Below are 20,530 nucleotides of genomic sequence, written 5' to 3'. Positions count from 1 at the left end.
TATGCATCAGCTGTAATAATCGTATATGCAAAGAGCTCGTGTCACACACTCCCACTCCAATGTCCCTCTTCCCTCTCCGTCTTTATGTCTCTCTCACTCCGGCTCCCTCGCACGCATAAGCACACACAGCGACACACACACACACACACACACACACACTTGAGTCGCAGTGGTTTCCTTTTGTGAGAGCGAGCTGTCAGAGGGAACTGTGTGGGCTTTTGTTAAAACAGAGAACTGCAGAGGCAGAGAAATTCATTTCCAACTGCGGCAAAAAAAAAAAAAGTCTTTTCAGGAAAGTCACATTGTACCTGCAGTGTTTTAAAAACAGCAGCATGTAAATTGAATTAGTTATAAGCATTCCTGTGGGGGCACAGTGGGCTGCATTTCAAAAGGGTTTCGAGGGTTGTGCGGATGTTCTGCATGGGACGCCTCGGGTTTGACGACAAACTCAAGATGCTGCACTTTAGTTGTGATATATTAAGACATCAGAAAATAGATTTTACATCTTTACTTGCCAATCACGCCTGCTACATCTGCAGCAACTTCACCGCCCACTGAAAAGTGTAAACTTTTTCTCAGTCCTCTTCGAATATTACAACTCAGATGTGTCTCGAGAAGACTTTAAGCTGCTATAATGTCACAGTCGGGTGAAAACCTTCTTTTTTCAAGTTGATACTCAAACTTGAGGATTACGCGCACCTTTAGGGTTTGTTTTAGTTTATCAGAACCTTGCAGTTCTCCGATGAGAACATTTAAGAAATGTTTGGCAGGCGAGCTGAAATCACAGCTGTTTCTTAAAGCCGACACTTTGGGGATCAGGTTCAGGGTTTTTCACTGTTTTTGGTTCGTTGCTATCAGCCGAGGATTTTCATGTGGAATTCAAGGGTCTAATCTCCCCGTTAGCAAATTAAGCTTTTGTGTTTTGTTTCACAGAGACACATTTGATGCAGTGTATCATTAAAAAAAATTAATTCGGCTACTTGTGAGTGGCACTTCTTATCAGAGCACTTAAAAAACAAATGCTTGAGCGTCCCAGCATTTCATTTATTTTTTCAGTTTTAATTCTCGTGTCGTGCGGCCGTGTTAAATCAGATTTGTCATTTTTAATGAATTAGTCATTGTAGACTCAACTTCCCAAAATTAAAAGTATGATTAAAATGGGCAAATAATGATGACCGATCAAATTACTCACGACGTGCACACATGAGACACTGAAGTCGCGGGCCTTTTTGAGCTGTTCTAGCACCCTTTACAGCCTCTTGTATACAGTATGCTCTGTGTTTAAGCAGTGTTATCTGACTCGTCAGTGGGCTGTCTATCACACCCTCAGCCTGGCAAAAACACTGTTATTTGCAAATTGAGTGGGTGGCGTTGATTTTCCCGATGGCTTGAGGAAATCAGCAGGGTACCAGTGGGAATGTTTACTTAGCACTGTGCCATGACTGCAATGAACAGCACCTTAACTAAAGCAGCCTCCATATGCTCAGTCTGGGTCTATTTACCAGCTCTATTCATAATATACCTGACTATCTAACTTTTAACTTAAACCTGTCTTTGTGTCAGCCTTTTTATATACAGTGTGGTCGCTGTCAGGCGTCTGTTGTAAGTGATTAGCATAATCTTTATTTATAGATCGTTTAAATCACAAAAAGAAAGCACTTTGCAACTCATTAAAAACAGATCAAATGAGCAGTAAAAGCAATAAATACAAGGTGAGGCAGGCAGAATAAAGGCAGAAATCATAAAAGCGATGCTAAGAACAGTAATAAAGGTTGTTACATGAAAGCAGGTCTATAAAAAGACCCACTAAAATCTTAAAAATGATCTGTAAAAATCATGTAATCGCTTCTAAAACCAGCGTGTAAATGCCAAAATCAGACTGACGTGACCTTTTTTTATGTCTTTTTTTCTCCCGGCTCTATTAGCTCTGTGCCGTTCCCTCGGCTCACTTTAACAATGGTAGTAAGTGACCCACCGGGGTGCCCGTTTTTATGTCTGTCTGGGCCGTTGGCTCAGACTGGCTGCCCCGCTTTGCACAGGGGAGAAAGTCTGCAGGTAATACGAGAGGAGGATGGAGGAGGACAGGTGGGGAGGAGGGTTAAGCAGGGAGGAAATGGGGACAGTACGAGGGAGCTGTGGCACAGGAGGACGGGAGAGTGGACAGGGAGGAGACGGTGACAGGATGAGAAGAGGGGGAGGCGTGCATGGTGGACAGGTGAACATGGTGTAGGCGGGTGCAGAGGGATGAGGGAGGCACGCTCCATGTGGATGCACAAAGCAGGCGGTGCACCGTTACTACTTGCCATCTACATTATGCACATGTAATGTGTCCATACAAGAGCTGTTTTGGCCTCCCCCGGGGTATTGTCATGGATTTACAAGCAGGAAGAGACAAAGAGCATAAACCTGTCACGCAAACTCTGTGTGTGTGTGTGTGTGTACTTGGAGGGCTCAGTGGTCGGTGGTCACGGCTGCTTGCCCGCCCTGTTTTAGCTGCGTCTGTGCCGCGCTAGCCGCTCTGTTGGACAACATGTTCTCTGCCGTACGAGTCCAGAGAAGAGCAGCTGAGCAGAATGACACCAGCCTCAGCAGCCTGCCAAACACCGCTGTGGATGGCAGGACACACTCAAATATACAGGACACACTCTGACACACAAACACACACACACACTCTGAGAAGCTTACGCACAGGGACACACAGAGGCAGACCAACAGCCACTACACACACACGCACACACACACACACACATCTTGGGTACAAAATAATAGAAGAGCAGAATACAAACACACACGCACACTTGAGCTGGTGGTTTAATACCCCTGATGTTTTTCTCATCAACTTCAGGGAACCAAGCCAGTACAGACACACACACACACACACACACACACACACACACACACACACACACACACACACATTTATACACCCAATGATGAAGAAGGCAATTGACACAATTGATCTTTGAGTCAGCAAAGCACAAAATTGTCTCTACTTTTATACAGTTTGCACTGTATGAGATGGCTGTTTGAAGCAACACCATCAGCCTACCCATAGAGCGCATTAGCTACACCCACTCACTGTCATCACCCATATATATTATACATACATATATACATTATATAGTACCATACAAAGATTATATAGTCATTTCAGTGCATTAATTCACATTTGACTCCATGTTGTTTGAGGGGAATATGTTCAGAAATTCATCTGAGCTTCTGGCTGCAGAGAGGTCTTGAAAAATTGAAAACACGGAGTTCTGCTGACAGTATTCACCCTGACAGAGGGATGCATGCTGGGTAAACAAGGGCACCCAGCAGCTTGAAATGTTTTGTCACAACGTCTCCCATTAGACATTTTGTTGATCTTCTATATCAATCAAGAGTCACCGAGAGAAGCTAATGACACACATGCAGCCTATGAGTAAGCTGCTATCCGCACTTGGATGTGGCTGCAGCGTGATGTCGACTGGGCGTCTTAGCTCAGAGTTGTTGAAAGCAGCTATATTCTTTTCAAGCCACACGTACCCCTTAAACATGGCTACAAGAGTGGTTGATGAACAGAGGCTCATGTCTGGAGGCAAAGTCTGAGGTCCTAGTGTGTGATTTTCTGATCACCTATGAAGATGAAATGATTTCAGCAAGCATTTGTCAGATTGTGAATTATATGTACTATAAGCAGAGAGACTGACAGTCTTCAGCTTTCCCACGTTGCCAAAGGCCAGACTTGCACAGTGCATGTTCCTCCAGATAAAGTAACCAGGTGATGAGGGTAAGTCATGAAAGGTGAAATATGTAAGAACTGGCTACCTGTACCTGACTTAGCTCACTTAGTACAGTATAAGTGTAGCTAGTGTTCCTTTGAGCCATTCGGTCCAATTAAATGCAGAAAGTCTAGAAGAGCCGCATATTAAATCATTTTATCTCTTACCAAGTTAGTCGGGCGCTAAACTGGGAGTTAGCTGGTTGGCGGAAGACTCGGTCTGCCCCACGACATGGTCCTTGGCTCACACCACTAGCACATGAGCCATGGACTGCTGGTTAGCATGCTAACTTCAGTAGATGTCTCTGCAACACGATACGTCTTTGACGTAACATCAGAACTGATATTTCTTCACATTCTGCTGATAACTTGAGTCAATTCAAAACTTTTTTCAACCTGCATTTTAAAATGTCTATCTTGTTTTTTTTTTTTTAAATTGAAGAAGGACTGTGGGTTAGCTGACCTTCAGGGCTGTCACTTTAGAAAACACCTTGAAGCCTCATCTGCATTCAGTCACTTCAAGTTCAACTTTTCGCACAAAAGGATGCCGCAGTTTGCCAAGCGTGAGATGACAAAATGAATTACATGCGCTGCAGAACAGTAACAATAAATAAGCACAGATTTGTTATCAACAGTGTCGGTATTCATTTACTGATGTGATGCGACAGCAATGAACAATCTGCATCGCTACTTCTGCACATCAGCTCGTCTTGTCTGGAGACTGAGGATTTTATTGAGAATTGTTTCAATTACGGCTCAGTTTATATATTCTGCGACGTATCTCTGCTTTACTTTTTTCTGTTCGCAACACTATCTGCATCTCCCGCCTGCTCCTTTTATCCCACCATCTCCCCTCTCCCTGCCAGACACACACAGTTTCTCTATCAGAATCTCGTCTCAGTGTTGTCTCTTTCTGCCGCTTTCATCTCCATTTAACAGTGTGGCAGATCAGATCCCACCAGCTGATTTAAATGCGCTTTGTGAACTGGATTTTTAATGAATAGCAACGCATTTATGAATATTTTCACACTAAGTAGATGTTAGGGATCAGGGTCACGGTTCGGTCCCTCAAGGGTACATACCAGTAGGCGGTGAATGGTAAACTGAGAGAGGCCTTTACACCGAATCAAAGACAGTCCTCTTACAATACTGCACAATGGCAATGCCTCACAGACCTCATGTGTGTTCCCATGCCAACTGGCACCACCACAACAGACAAGGCAGGAGACAGACCCACGGAGACCTCACTGGCATTATTGTAGAATTAAGATCGAAATTAATATATGCACCAGCTGCGGACCGACATTCTCAAACTAGCTGAACTGACTCCTATGCGCGCACACACACACATGCAGGAACACACACACACACATTCATAAGCAGCACCTTTGCAGTGCACGTGTCCTTAAGCCTCGCTTCTCCAGCTGCACCACAAGAGACCTGTCTAAGTGACAACAATTAGCCAGCTCAGTTCAAGCTAATTGAAGTCATTTACATAATACATGCCTGCCATCACAATTCATCTGTGGACAATTCAAGCAGGTCTGTGTCACATTGTCACAACCTGATGTTAAATCGCACCCCCCCCCCCCCCTCCCCCAACCTTGATAAATGATCCCCAAAGTAAGGCAATCGCTTATCACTCACGTGAGGACGTTCTCCACTGGGCCGTGTTTTTTTTTTAATGAAACTATGAATCGCATTTTCGCCAACACAGACAGATGCGCACATTGTCAAAACTGTGTTTACCATCCGTCCCATTACGCATGCAATTACTCCGAGGGTTGGAAACAAGCGGGCTCATTTGTGTGACGCCGAGCTGCAGTGGCCGAGCGGATCGCGTGCTTTATTGGCCTGTTCTCTGGGAGCTGCTTTTGACAGGAAGCTGGCCGATAAATTAAATAGATGGCTTGATAAAAAGCTTGCTGTGCAGAATTCTTCACGCCGGATTTTTGAAAAATCACGCTGCCGTGGCTCATAACAGGCGATCTGTTCCCTGGGTGATTTATGAAATCAATTTGTCTTGTTATCAGCAGCCAGAGTTTTTGTGATAAGATCAAAGCACACGCATTTCATCTTGGGGGTGTATTGAGACAAGGCATAGTGTGTGTATGTGTGTGTTAACATAATAGACATGTTGAAAACAATAATCAGTCATTCTCAACATTCATGCCATTGCATCATGCTTTGAATCGCGGGGAAATTATGCACTGAGCGTTGATTAAATTTGGCATCGGACTGAAAGAGTTTTCCAAATAGCCGTGTCTGAGACTTTGTAGGTTTCTCCTGTGTTTTCTGTGCTGTAATGGCATATTCATGTCAGCTGTCACTGGAGAATCTGCTCTGAAGCAGTAAACCATGTTTCTCATCTGTCCTCCTCTTCACTTGGTGGAAAGGCTCCTTACACTCCCTATGACCGCATTCTCCCATACAAACATGTTGGATGCACAGGAAAGGCAGTATATTTTGTGTGTGTGCAAACATGAGACTTCTCACAGCTTCTTTTTTGTCTCAGTCAAGCAGAACCCTCCAAATGTCATTCAGCACTGGGCTCCATGTGCTTGGCAGCAGAGCATGGAGCCCAATTGGCCCAGTCAGCCTAATGTGCTTTAGACCTTCTCTTCATGCCTTCCCTGGAGAAGCCGAGAGAAACGCTGTTTTGACATTGCTATCTGTCTAGTTTGGGAAAAGAATGATATGAAAAAGAATTAGGTTCCCTCTCGTGTATTCCGGTTCAGGAAGTGATAAGCAGTTTGTTTTGCCAAAGACGTCAAAGCGGGGAATCCAAAGTGACAGCAAAGGGGATGAGATATTTCAAGATACGTCTTGATGGATGCAGGTTAATCTTAAGCCTGCCAGATGTGTCAAGGATTTGCGAACACCTCATGGAGTAAATCTCACTGTGCTGCTCTCTAATTCTGTACCGCCTCTCCCCTTTCTGTCCCTGTCTGCAGTGAAGTTTGAGGACTGCCAGCGCAGCAGAGAGGTGGGCTTTGTCAGCAATGACCCCAACTTCAGCGTGAGGCCCGATGGGACGGTGTATGCAGAGCAGGAGGTGGCCAACCTGTCAGACCCCGTCCAGTTCATGGTGACGGCCCGGGGGCTCCATGACCCACACATCTGGGAGACCACCGTTAAGCTAGCTCTGGCTGGACATCCTCATCCTTTAGCCCTGACAAAGGTAACGAGGGAGGAAGAACTCAGACACAAAGGCACACTTATGAGACCTTGAGAAGTGTTACCATAAACTTGGTGTTTATCACTGAACGGCTTTGTCTGTGTGACAGTTGGAGTGAGCTGCAGGCTGATTCCTCATCTGATCCTAACTTATCCAGAAAAAACACTCTCCACAGATGGGAGGCGTTAAGGTTGAATTAGGTTCTCTCTCTGTGATATTATTTTAAATTTCACATTTGTTGCATTGGATTCTGAATGTAGGAAACATTCAGGTTGTAGGCCTCTCATTTTATAGATCATTTTAAACTTTAAAGGATAAGTTCAACCTAAAATTAAAATGTAGTCATTACCTTCATGGCAAAACGGTGTTGCAGCATTCTCCTGAACCACTTAAGTGGATGGGAATTTCAAAACGTAAGTAAAAAAAATTCCAAACAGCTCGTCCAGCATAATCCAAGTCTCCGGAAGCCCTTAGATCGCAAATTTATTTGAAAAGACAATTTTGATGAAGGTCATCCAGGTCATGGTAATGCTACATGCTAATGTATATTGTAGGCAACTGGACTTGTTTTATTGAAAGAAAAGCCAATATTCACTCCCTCGACGCGCGATCAAGCTTGTGCACCCATTTCAAAGAGGGTGCAATGCGAACGCTTTGAGCTTAGTGGCTACAGTGAAGATTTTAGCTTTAAAAAGGGTGTAAATAACATCTTTTTAAACAAGTCCCCATCATCCTCAATTGTTTAGGAGCATGCTGCAATATGTTTTTGCTACGAATTTTCAAAGATATTTTTGTGGACCACAAAATTTCACCTGACTTTACATCAGCATGGGGCTGAGTTGATAAAGACTTAATTTTCATCTTTGGGTGAACTTATCCTTTAAGCCGCTAATCATCACCAGCGGAGGATTATACAAAATTAGCTGCAGTTAATTGATATTAACTCCGTAAGGGATCTAATAACACATTCGCTGTTGTCTGGTTAATGTGCTGTCTGCACAGTCACTCAGCCAAAAATAGTTTGCAATGGATAGCATCATGTATGTATTCATGCCATATCCATATTTTGATTATTTGACCTTACAACCGTAATATTTGTACAAATGACTGCACAATATGGTTAAAAAAAATCATATTGGGATTATTTTGGCAGATATTGTGATTGTGATATGATTCATGATATCATTAAAGAATTGCAGCTTCTACAATTTGGATATTATTATTGATAATATTTCAGGCAATTGTGCAGCCCTAGTTCAGCATTGTGACCTCTGGCATCTGGAGCGAGTAGCTTGTGAAAAATAAGTTGTAGAAGTCAGTCTGTATTTCAACGTGCCAGACACATTTAATTAACATTTCAAAGAGCACTTCCGTTATCGTCCAATATCTCTACATCTCATTTACACGTTCAAGCAACAGGTTGTGCAAATTACTTTAGCTGCTCTCTGCCTAATCAGCCAGCAAATGCTGATTCCAAATCTTTGTTTTAGTGAAGTTACTTGCAAGAGCTGACAGCTGAACCTCATTATATTTGATAAGAGGATTTGAAACTGGATTTGGATTCCATAAAATGCTACCAGAACCCAATCCTACAAGGTTTTCTGATTAAATGAGCTTCTTTGTTTGTTGCAGAAAGTGTAAAGCATCCTCCAGATAAAGGAATCAACTAGTAAAGACAGAGGATCACTTTCACAATTACAACCAAAATCTGAACGGGGTGAGATGCACTGAGGCAAACTTGAGATGATCAGAACCGTTAACTCTGCCATCTTTTAACATGAACAGTAAAATCAGTGCTTCTGTGCATGTGACGAGTAGAGACAGGGCTCTATCAGCCAACAGAGACTGTAAAACTACACAGGCCCGAATGTATAGTCACTGTCACCGACTCCCACTACCGGGCTGCACTTTGTTGAGCGACAAACCCATTATCATTTTTCCTGCGCTACTTGTTGAACGCCACCGGGCTTAATGTTGAGTCATGTTTCTAATCATGACAAAAAGCCCAAGACTCATGTAGCTAAAGCAATTGCAGAGAGGGGATTAAAATTCTGCCCACTCCTGGCAGTGCAATAATGGAGACTGGGAAATAATTGACATTGATTGAGCTAATGTTCCACTCTGCCGGAGTCTGCCGAGGACCAGGTGATGTAGTTTCAGCGTATAATTATGTCCCCCACATCGTGGAGCTCGAAAAAGATTCAATAATTGAACAAGAAATAAATGTGTTTTTTTCTAATCATATGGAAATTTGAAAAGCGGGTTTTATACGTACAGACAGTTTATTTTTTCCAGAACAGCGTTCACATGTGTTCTTGTCACTTTCACCTCAGATGATATAAATAAGTGCTGCAGTGGAATTGAGTTCCAATCTCCTGGTGCACCCTGAGGACAAAGACAAATAATAAATACCTGTTTCATTATAATCCGAAAAAATGCAGTTATTAAAATACAGTATGTGCGGCAGTATAATGTGAGAAAAACACGCTGGCTGTTGCTAACTTGCTGCTTGTTACAGACTCTACAGTAGAATACTGCCATTTCTGACGGTCCCACATGATTAAATCTGCATAAAATATAAGCAATTGAAGGAAACATTGAGTGACAACCTCCACAAGGCTGAAAAATCACCCCTTTTAAACAGTTTGTCCTCACTGACATCTACTATTTATGACTTGAGTGGGAAGGATGACATTTATAAGTGATCATACTTTGACTGTAGACTTTTCTGTCTGGTTAACTCATATTTCTGCTACTCTTCAGAACTTAACATTTATGAAACTGCCACTACTCATTTGGAGTGGAAGAGGCAGAAAATCAGTTGAATCTGTGACCTGCTGTGGTGTCAAACGGCCCTCACAGACACAGCTTTGACTCCGTGGGCGAGGTTCAGTTTCCCTGGACCTCCTGCTCCCTGCTGCCCTCATGGTCCTGCTCCTTGAGTTTGAAAGGTCATACATTTAAACAAGAGGAAATGCACGAAAAGGGCCAATAGAAAACCATTATTACCTGACACCACTACACAAGCAGTCATTGCACAATGGTGCTTTAAGGCTGAGGTCCAGAAAGTAAGATTCATGGTGATCTGTTGTCATAAATGGAATATGATATTCATATTTATGTTTTCATACGTGAATAATCGACTGAAAGGTGCTTTCGATATCTCAGAATGAGACTCTTATATTGAGAGGGCAGGAGCAGGTCCTCTTCCGTGGCCATGTTGCACCACCATGTTTCTACAGTAGCCCAGAGTGGACAAATCAAATGCTGACTACCTAAAGAGAGGGACTGTCACGTTTTACATGTTGTTAGCGGCAAGTGTATGGGAGGGTGAGCAGGCCACCTGTTTGGTTTGAGTATGAATTTGATGTCTTACATATTAGATAACTGTGAATTTGACATTTATTAATGATGGTTATTATAAAGTGATACCCAGTTCATTCTGAGAAAAACATGAATGTCTTCCAAATTAGTATGATCGTGATGTAAACATGTGTGTCAAGTGTTTGTCGGGTCCATAATGACGATTGAATATGTGTCAGCGTTTGTTGTGTGGAATATATTTGGCTCTTTTAATCACAAAGTGGCACCAAAAGGTCCGAACCTCTCCAACTGAGACGCTCCAGATTTCTCTTGTTTGCCAAAATGAACGTGGACACTTTTCTGATTAGAGGTACCAACTAAACCTAACTGTAGCAGCAGCAGTGGAACTGTTCGATATTAGTTCTCCTTTGATATATAGCACTGTAAACCAGAGAAGTCGGTAAGTCAGTTAACAGGGGTGTGTGTGTGTGTGTGTGTGTTGTTTAGTGCAATGACTTCACATGATTTGCGGGTATTGAAGTTAAAACTTATCGGTGTTATCAGTACACTGCAGTGTTTTTGAACTGCGTGGCCCATTTTCCTTTTCCAGTTGGGTAAACACACAAAGAGGTGAGTAGTTGTTATCAGAGCCCGGCGCTTTGTTCTGAAAGTCAATAGTTATTTTAGAAAAGACGTAATCATAATCGCATCACCTATCTGTGGGTAATCAACAGGGCAACAGCAGCGGGGGATATAAACAGCTCAGGATATCCTCTTCTTCCCAGTGGCGATTAAAAGACAGACAGCTCGAATACCAACTCATTTTGTTCTCTCGCCTCGTGTGGACACAGATAATATGTAGAGAGAGATGCTGTTATAAATAATGTGCTTTCTTCATCGCGACTCAGATGACTTCAATATACTGCGGCTCTCTGCTCTTGCTATGCTGGCTTTGTTGTATAGCACCAGTGAGAGTGCACTGATTTGCTTTTAATAACTGGCTTGGTTTCTCACTGTGCTGTTATGGTAGCAGAAATTAGCATACTTGGAATATGTGCTCCATGATCAACCAGCTCATTTTACTATTTAATTTTCCCTTGTACAATACCATAGCAATTGAAGTGTAGAGCATCTTTGGCCTGAGAGCCCTTTCCGCTGTGTTTATGTACTCAGGCTATCGCACCTCACACAGGTAGGGCCTCTCGTTGAGTGCTCTCCAGCTCGTACTGATTTCATGGCACGTTGGTTTGCCTTCTCCACCAGCTTAGAGCCCATCAGTTATGCGCCACTGGATTTGGAGTCGACTGGTTGCCGGAGCGGGTTTTAGTGCTTATTTGATTTGCATTTTCACCGCACTCTCCCCAGACGGCCTCACCTGTTCAAGGTAGATTACAGCGAAGGCCGGCAGCGGGGTGGAACGTAGGACCCTGGGGGTCAGCTGGTCATCGAAAAGCAACACCGCCAGGGTTGGATGGCGGCGCTTTTGCTGTGTGCTTTAACTTTGTGATTATAGCCTGATTATGTTGACAATCCACACGAGAGACCTCCAAGCCTCGCCCGGCAAATAGCGGCGATGAGAATGTCAATGCTTCTTGTGTTTTCAATACGGAGTTAAACGTTAGTTTTCTTCACTTTAGTTTTTGAGAGAAGATCTCATGGGAGAACATTCTCCTTACTGAAGACAGGCACTCTGATCTCCCGCTTTTTATCATAGGGAACCAGCAAAGGGAACTGCGGCGCTAAAGACATAAAAAAAATAACATCAAAGACCTGAATCAAATGTTTTCAGAGCCATACTGAACAGAGAATGAGCAATGAGCGCACACTCTTATTGTATTGTTCTGCCTGTTTGTCAGACTGATAACCTCCAGATGTCAGCTCCAGGGCTCGGGGGCTGCAGGCCTGAAGAATGCCCAGGCAACGTGCAGGCTGCCTGGGAGCAGGAAGCTGCCAGCTGGCCCTAGCTGCCTCTGGGTTTCAGGGACACACTAACCGACTCCTTGTCAATGTTCGAGCACGCACACACTCTGAGACAAATCCACCCGCACATATGTTCATGCATTATTTTTACACATTTGTACGTGTGCATACATGCTTGCATCAAGGCCGGCACACATGATTTCCCATATGCGCACGCAGGCATGACTGAACACACTACACATGCACATACTGTATTCATACACACACACACACACTCGAACGAAAACAACAATCCCCAACCCTAATAGGCACCTAGCTTCCCGGCAGCCCATAGAGAGCTTGTTCCAGTTTTTCTTTCTTTCCTTTGTCACAATGCCAACAGCCTGTCATCTGCCATGCTGTTTGAAAGTGACAGTCACATGCAGCCACTGCGCTGATATCATCCACGAGCAGACCCACAATAAAGGACCTCTCCCTTTTATTGTCTCTGTCCGTGTCTGTCTCTCTGACTGACCGTCTCTCTTCCTCATTTCTATTTTGGCAAGATATCCAAAGGAATGTTGATCAGACCAATCAGACGCCTCAACCTCGACACATTCAGTCCTTCGTCAGCGGGCTGATTGGCGTGTAGAGAAAATATTCTTTCGCTGTGTTTTTCTGCTGATAGCCGGGAAAGCAGATAGGGACTTTATCACGGTAGCAGCACACTGACTGAGCAGTGCGGTGGTATCATACATGTTAGAGCTGTCCATATGCATTGACGTGTAGACAGTCCTGATGATTCACTGTCATCTGCCACAGAGAGTGTTGTTTACCCTCTGTTGCATGTTTGTTTGTTTTTAATACTTGTTTGTTTTCCCTTGTTTTTTGTTGGTTTCAAATGAGCATCTGCAAACAGAAACAGACACACATTCAGAGACAGAGACTAATTCCACCTGCCGCCCGTGGAGGAGGCTGGCAGCACCCTGCCTCCCCCGTGCCAGTTGGTACCTGTGATTGTTTTGGATGAGCGGTGCTGGAACGAGAGTTATCTTATCTGGGAAACACATCTGGTCACCTCGTTCCTCTTTCTGTCCTCTAACCATCCACCCGGTCGCCTCGCCCCGCTCCCTCTACGTCAGCCTCCTGCCCACCAGCTAAACCCTCAGCCCCTCGGCTGTCTACAGGTCTGCACTGAGCTCGCCGTCCAATCCTCTGAGCTGTGAATGTGTGAAGTTGAACCAAAACATGAAAAATATGCACAGCTCAGGTGTAGCTTACAGTCTGCAAAGCAGGTGTATATTGATAGGATGAACTGCCGGCCTGTGTTTGGTGTGGCGACACGTCTGTGGTCGCTCGTGTGCAGACGTGTGACTGCGATGTGTGTGTTCCAGGTGGGATGAGCAGCAGGATTTCCACTGTGCTTCAGGTGACAGCGGCACACTGCCAGCGAGTGTGTGTTCGTGTGTGTGTGTGTGCGCGGGGCGCAGAGACAACAATAGGATTAGCTGGATTACAGCAATACAACCATCTTACACAGGAGGACACCACAGAGAATCGGGGGAAAAAAACACTCAGTCTTTTACACACCCTTCTAACCCTTATTTCAGCTGGCAGGATGAGTAAAAACACAATCTTCCTTCTGCAGCTATAGCTGGAGGGGTGGTATATATATATATATATATATATATATATATATATACCCATACATTCCTACATAGGAGGTGGCCATATTGCTGTGGTATGACATGAACACAGGAACTAGGGGTGCTGTGGGGGCTACAGCACCCCCTTATACCAGGCATTGTAAATGTACTCTATAGTTCTGTGGTCTATCAATCAAGTGTGTGAACTATACTGCAGACTATGAGTCTGTTTATCCCTGGCAGCAACATGCGTCCCGATCACCCGATCACAAGGGGACAGTTCACACCCAGCACTAGGTGTCTCAAAATGCATCTTGAGTGATCGGATCTCACTTCCAGGCAATATGCAAGTAAATATCCTGAACAAACCCACACAGTGTTTTCTACGGAAAGAAAGAACTAAATGTATAACATATGCCACATTTACAAGAAGCCCAAAATAGTAATAATTTGTCACAGACAGTGTTTCACAAAGTTTTTGCTTACTCTTGTGAGGTGACTGTAGTTGCTGTGGCTGCTTTGATTATACGTTGGTGTTTAAGTTTGCTGTCTGCTGTGGTGCAACACATTCTAATATTGTTGTAAATTGTTGTTAAGAACTATTAGATATATAAGTTATCCTGGCCACTCAAATTAATACAGAAACCTGAATGTCGAGCACCATTTAACATGACGTCATTATATAGACTCACCCCTCTGCACCCCCAACTGTGACTGACTTCCTGCGTCCCTGCTGAATGATGTTCGCAACTACTACAGCTTCCAAAAGAAGAAGTGGTGAACACATCCAAACAAATCAAGGACAGATTCTGGACTGAGGAAAACTATAGTTATCCAAAAGGTCCACACTAGTGCTGCATTGATTAATCAATCAGTTGTTAACTATGAAATCAATCGCCGACTATTTGGATAATTGATTAATGAGTCAATTTTTAAGGAAACTGAAGTTAACATTCTTAAATATTTGTTTCTTTACTCCTCGTGAAAGTAAACTGAATATCTTGAGGACATGTTCTAACATTTTATTGAACAAACAACTGGTCAATTAACCAAGGATATGATCAACACATTAACGGACAATGAAAATAATTGCTACTTGCAGCCCTGGTCTCCACACTGTGTTTCTAAAAGAATCTCTCACCAACTGCTTGTGACATTTTGAGTTGCTCGTCTTCTAAGTGACTACCGCATCAACGAAACTGCCTCCTGTTCCTCTCCCCAGCTCCCCTTGTTATTACGCCGGTATTTCATCAATACCTGTTTTATCTGATGATAGGCGTCTGTCAGGGTAAAGTGTTGCATATTGTTTTCTGTCTTCAGCACCGACTGAGAGGACAGGGTGGGCGGGAATGATGTCGTCTGCCTCAAAAAACTGTGCAGGGATTCAGACAAAGCACAGCACCTCAGTGGACAGAACCCAGCCATGTAACCTGGGGGATGTCCGGCTTTCTTAGGCAGAAGCCGAAGGCTTGGGCAGGCTAAGTGTGTATTGCCAAGGGCCTCGTGAAATATGATGGAGCAGCATTCAGATAAATATTTATATTTATATTTCCTCATGTTTGCCTCTCTGTCACTCTCCCAAAACACGTTCATTGTTAGCGTGACAACCAGTATTTTGGTTTCAATTTTAGCAGAGAGGAAAACTTGTCATTTTACAGCACTTTATAGATTCATCTTCCAACCTGTCATGGCAAAATAGCATTCTTCAAATGATAACGTGCGCAAGCTATTCAGTGGGAGACGTGGCATGATATGATGTGCTTTTCTTTTCAGGTTGGCATTGAAGAAATGCTGTCAAGAGTCTGGGACTCCCAACCCAGAGTTATCAAGTTTTCTCGAAAACATCAGAGGAGCTCCTCCGCCAATGGGCTGAGGCGACAGAAGAGAGACTGGGTCATCCCGCCTATCAATGTGCCTGAAAACTCCCGCGGACCCTTCCCTCACATGCTTGTCAGGGTGAGTGACAGTTTATATAATTTCAGCAAATACCACACATCTTCTCCTGATGCAGGATGTTGGTGCATCACAGAACCTTTATATAACTTGTCTTTGCAGAGAAAAGCTGACATTCCAAGGAAAACTAGGTAGCCAAGCCATGTACTTATTTACTCAGGTCAGGCGAGAGAGAAGAATGGAGAGTATGCTATAACATCTCTCACAATCACCACAAGGCCGAGAGACTCAGCATTCTGGTATTTTCTATCGAGCACACCCAGCAGGCTAAAAACGCTGCTCTTGTCTCCGATTAAAGTCATGATGCCAGATGATTTGTCTGCTGCGCCTCTGGGCTCCACAGACAGGTAGACAACAAAAATCCTTGCTTGGAAAGCACACAATACGTACTTCATGCCTGGTCTCAGAAGAATAGATCTAAAGATTACTCTGGAGTATTCTCTCCCTGCGGCATTCCTGCACCTGTGAATATAGCCGGTGGACTCGTCCTCACATCACAGTACTTTTCTCTGTACATTACAGCACATCTGAATAGATGGGTGATCATGGCATCCATATTGTTGTGAGTTTAGGGAGACCAAGGGATCCACAAACTGAGATTAATGTTTGTGAAAGGAGGGCTTTTGAAAGCAGGCAGTTTGATTAAGTTAGAGTTTTGCAGCAAACAAAGCAGTTTAACATAATTTTCATTTGATTTGTTATGATGGATGCTCATGATTTCAGTTCATTTCAGTTTTGCCTTACAGTGATATAGCTGCACGCCAAGTTGAGCATATGCAAAGTTGCACATTAAATACTGAGCGTGGAAAGGATGAAATTACTGCCGATCCTCTGCTCGCTTAAAAGATTCAGTTTGTTTTTTTTAACTATTGTCATATAGAGAGACAGGAAGTGATCTCCTTTTTAATATGTGGAGATGTCTTTTTTTTTTTTTTATCGGCTAAGATAAGACACAACATTTGTTAATCCCAAAGGAAATTTGTGTGCCAGAGCATAACATAAGAATAAATAAAAAAACATCAATATAATATAATAATATAATAATAATAATAATAATAATAATAATAATAATATAAAGTGTAAATGGAGTAAATGCTGACATCAGTGCCTAGTAACAATAAAAATAAGATCAATTTAGGGAAAATAAGCCTAAAACAACCCTAAAATAAAAAAGAGGTAGTTAATTGTATTTAGCTGCTTTTCCGGTCTGAGGACAGTTTTTGTCTCTTGTTACCATGGAGACACCACTGTCAAATTGATAAAAACCACACCTACAGAGTCTTAATTAAGTCATTTATTTGTGAGTAAAACTAGATGATAAGGGGGGGTGTTTTTGCTTGAGCTTAAAGGGGCACTCCGCACATGTTACACAGAAAGGCACAGAAAAAGCTCCACTTCCTGACTGGAAAGATCAAAAGCTGGCATGGTTCAGGGACAGGACAACTCTATTAAAACCGCCAACAGAGTACCCACCTGTCGAGTGTCAGTGAGCATCAGGCAAAAGATACAGAAGTATCCGCTGTCAGACCACCAGACTGCAGAGCAGTGTCTTTCCTCAGGCTGTGTCACTTCTGAATTCATCCTCAACACTCCAGCATAAAAGAGTTTTTTTCTGGTGTAGCATAAAGGGACTACTGTACAGCTTGCATTTTGTTGTTCAGTGCTGTCTTGTATAATCACAATAAATCAACTTTGAAAAACCTTAAAACAAAACAAAAAAGAGACAGAAAACAGGGAGAGAAAGGCTGAGGACGTGCAACAAAGGTTTGTGTGCATAACTCTATAGATCAAGACTAGAAGAAATAAGCATATGCTCTCTTTTCATTAGATTTGTAAAAAGTGGCAAAGATGAAATGCAATTTAACAATATTGTGTTGGCAGGGTCCTCAAATAGCAGCGGAGCTGGCATTCTTCTGCTCGGCTGCACTATTTGTAGCACACAATCATCGTCATTAAACACTGGGAAGGTGATTTCAAACAGACTTTTCCCTCTGAATTCAACAATGAATGATAAAATAACAGGCACGGGGAAATTATCAAGGGAACAAGGGAAAACGTCAAAGCACATTGAATGAAAAGAATAAAACCACTGAGCCCACAACAGTCATGAAAAGAATCATTTATAATGCGCGTTTGATGACCATAATTTAATTTGGTAAGTGCTGAATGCAAAAAATAAATAATTCTTTGTGAAATAATAGCATTGTATATTGGATTTAGTCTTAAACTTCTTTTTCCATTTTTCCACCATATTAACTACACCTCTGCTTGTAGAAAAAGGTGTTAACTGCCGGTCTGAAGTGTACATTCATCTTTTAATGCTGTAATACCAGTTTAATGGTAACCATGTCGTTTGTGCATATATATGTGTAATTTAAATTATCTGACCCCAGGGCGCCAAAGGATTTAATTTTGCCCTGCAGCCCAGCTACCATTTACAGAAACAGTGTGAAACTCTACAATTCTCACAATCAATGTAAGTCATGTAACCAGTTATTGATTACAACCCGTGCATAACAGTGAATATTACAAATATTGAAAATCAAGAGAAATTTCCCACGGAGCCATCGTACTCTCAGCTCTGTGCTGCTACTTTAAACTCTCCTCACGAGATGCTTCTTATCAGACACCCAGACAGACGTTCAGCTTTCTGCTGGCATTTCTGACACACACGCACACACACACATACACATACACACAAAGTCCCTTATGCCCATTTGTACAGCGAGGCTTACACTCCCGGATTACGGAAATCGCCTTTCACCAATGTGTCGGCAAGAGGGCAGATTTTCTACCAAAGCATGGAAGCACTCACCCTCACACAAAAACACACACAGCCGGGCCGTGGAGTGTCAGGGGAGGCACCAAATTGTGCTGCCCTGCTGGAGACACGGACCCTCTTTTATCCCCATTTCACATGTCGGGTGTTAGATGCTTGGATTAAACCTCAAGGGGCTTCCTTTGTGGCCATGTGAGTGTTGAGGTTGGGCTGGATTGAGTTTGCATTTGCAATGTGTGTGCAAGGGAACATCTTCTAGCTCGCATACTGTAAGTGAACACTGTTTTGGTGTGCCTCAGCCATAGCTTGGCCATACTGTGGCTGAAAGCAGTGTTGTATAAAGTACCCAAAAGTCATACTTGAGTAAAAGTAAAGATTTCAGATTAAACTATTACTTTGGCAAAGGTCAAAGTCACCCATACGAATAGTACTTGACTAACTGTCTTAGAGTAGCTGATTTTTTTTTTTTTTTTATCTGATTGCCAATAAAATTAAGATAATAAAAATGCACTACTTTGGCTATGATGCAGCATGTTATCTGCAAAGTAACTTCTAACTAGTGAAGTGGAGTAAAAGTACTATATTTGCCTTCAAAATGTAGTGGTGTGGAAATATAAAGCAGCAGAAAATGGAAATACTGGAGTTGGTACAAATTACATTACTTGAGCAACTGTTCTTAGTTATGTTACATCACTGCATACAGTACATACATACAGTGTTGTAAAAAGTACCCTTAAGTCATACATACTTGAGTAAGGATATTGCCTTAGAATATAACTTTGGTAAAAGTGAAAGTCCCTCGTGCGAAAAGTAGTTGAGTAAAAGTCATAAAGTATCTGAGTTTAAATCTAAACTTGAATGATATTTAAGTATCAAAATACACTGCCCGGCCAAAATTAAAAAAAAGTCACACGCTCTTATATTTCATTGGACCGCCTTTGATTACGGCATGCATTCGCCGTGGCATCTTTTTGATAAGCTTATGGAAGGTCACAACATTGATTTCAGTCCAGAGTTGCAGCAATTTTCCGCCAAGATCTTGTATTGATGATGGGAGTTGGGCCGCTGCATAAAGTCTTCTCCAGCATATCCCAAAGATTCTCAATGGGGTTAAGGTCTGGACTCCGTGGTGGCCAATCCATGTGTGAAAATGATGTCACATGCTCCTGAACCACTCTTTCACAACTTGAACCTGATGAATCGTGTCATTGTCATCTTGGGATATGCCAGTGCCATCAGGGAAGAAAAAATCCATTGATGGAAAAACCTGGTCAGTATTATCAGGTAGTCAGCTGATCTCATTTTGTGGCCACATAACTTTGCTGAACCTCGACCTGACCAACTGAAGCAACTCCAGATCATAACACTACCCCCACAGGCTTGTACAGTAGACACTAGGCATGATGGGTGCATCACTTCATCCACCTTTCTTCTTACCCTGATGCGCCCATCACTCTGGAACAGGTTAAATCTGGACTCATCAGACCACATGACCGTACTGCTCCAGAGTCCAATCTTTATGCCCACTAGCAGATTGAAGCCTTTTTTCCAATTAGCTTCACTGATAAGTGGTTTTCTTAAGGCTGCACAAGTTGGCAGACACAGAGGCTGAACAGTTACAGTTGAAGGTATCAGCTGCTCTTGTTAATGCAAAAGTACTCCCATCCAAGCTCACTACTGAGGAAAGGAAGGCCCAGGCATCACTCAAAAGAGACCGGAACATCACCATCTTGCCTGCAGACAAAGGGAGATGCACTGTAGTGCTGAACACAGCGGACTACCACACCAAAGTCACTGATCTGCTTAGTGATTCTAACAGCTATGAGACACTGAGGCGAGATCCTACCAGTAGCTACAAAAGGAATGTTAGAGAATATCTGCAAAAACTGGAAAAGGACAAAGCCATAAGCAGGCCATTATATTACCGACTGTACCCCGGGGAAGCCATCCCATCTATCTATGGAAGATACAAAAGGAAGGAGCACCACTCAGACCCATCATCAACAACA

At 43.0% G+C, this 20,530-nt stretch overlaps 1 protein-coding gene across 2 annotated transcripts in view; it reads left to right on the top strand.

Annotated features, from left to right (window-relative positions):
* cdh4 (cadherin 4, type 1, R-cadherin (retinal)) overlaps positions 1 to 20,530 on the top strand; it is a 216,229-nt gene that overhangs the window by 124,413 nt on the left and 71,286 nt on the right. For both annotated transcript variants that reach the window (XM_084349378.1, XM_084349377.1), the window contains exons 4-5: positions 6,718 to 6,944; positions 15,563 to 15,745. In XM_084349378.1, the coding sequence (XP_084205504.1) occupies positions 6,718 to 6,944; positions 15,563 to 15,745 (410 nt within the window). The remainder of the gene's footprint in view (positions 1 to 6,717; positions 6,945 to 15,562; positions 15,746 to 20,530) is intronic.

The sequence above is a fragment of the Pagrus pagrus genome (assembly GCF_965226575.1).
Source record: "Pagrus pagrus genome assembly, chromosome: 3".
Taxonomy (NCBI): Eukaryota; Metazoa; Chordata; class Actinopteri; order Spariformes; family Sparidae; genus Pagrus; species Pagrus pagrus.
The sequence above is the reverse complement of the archived record's forward strand: the minus strand, read 5'-3'. Positions and strand labels throughout refer to the sequence as shown.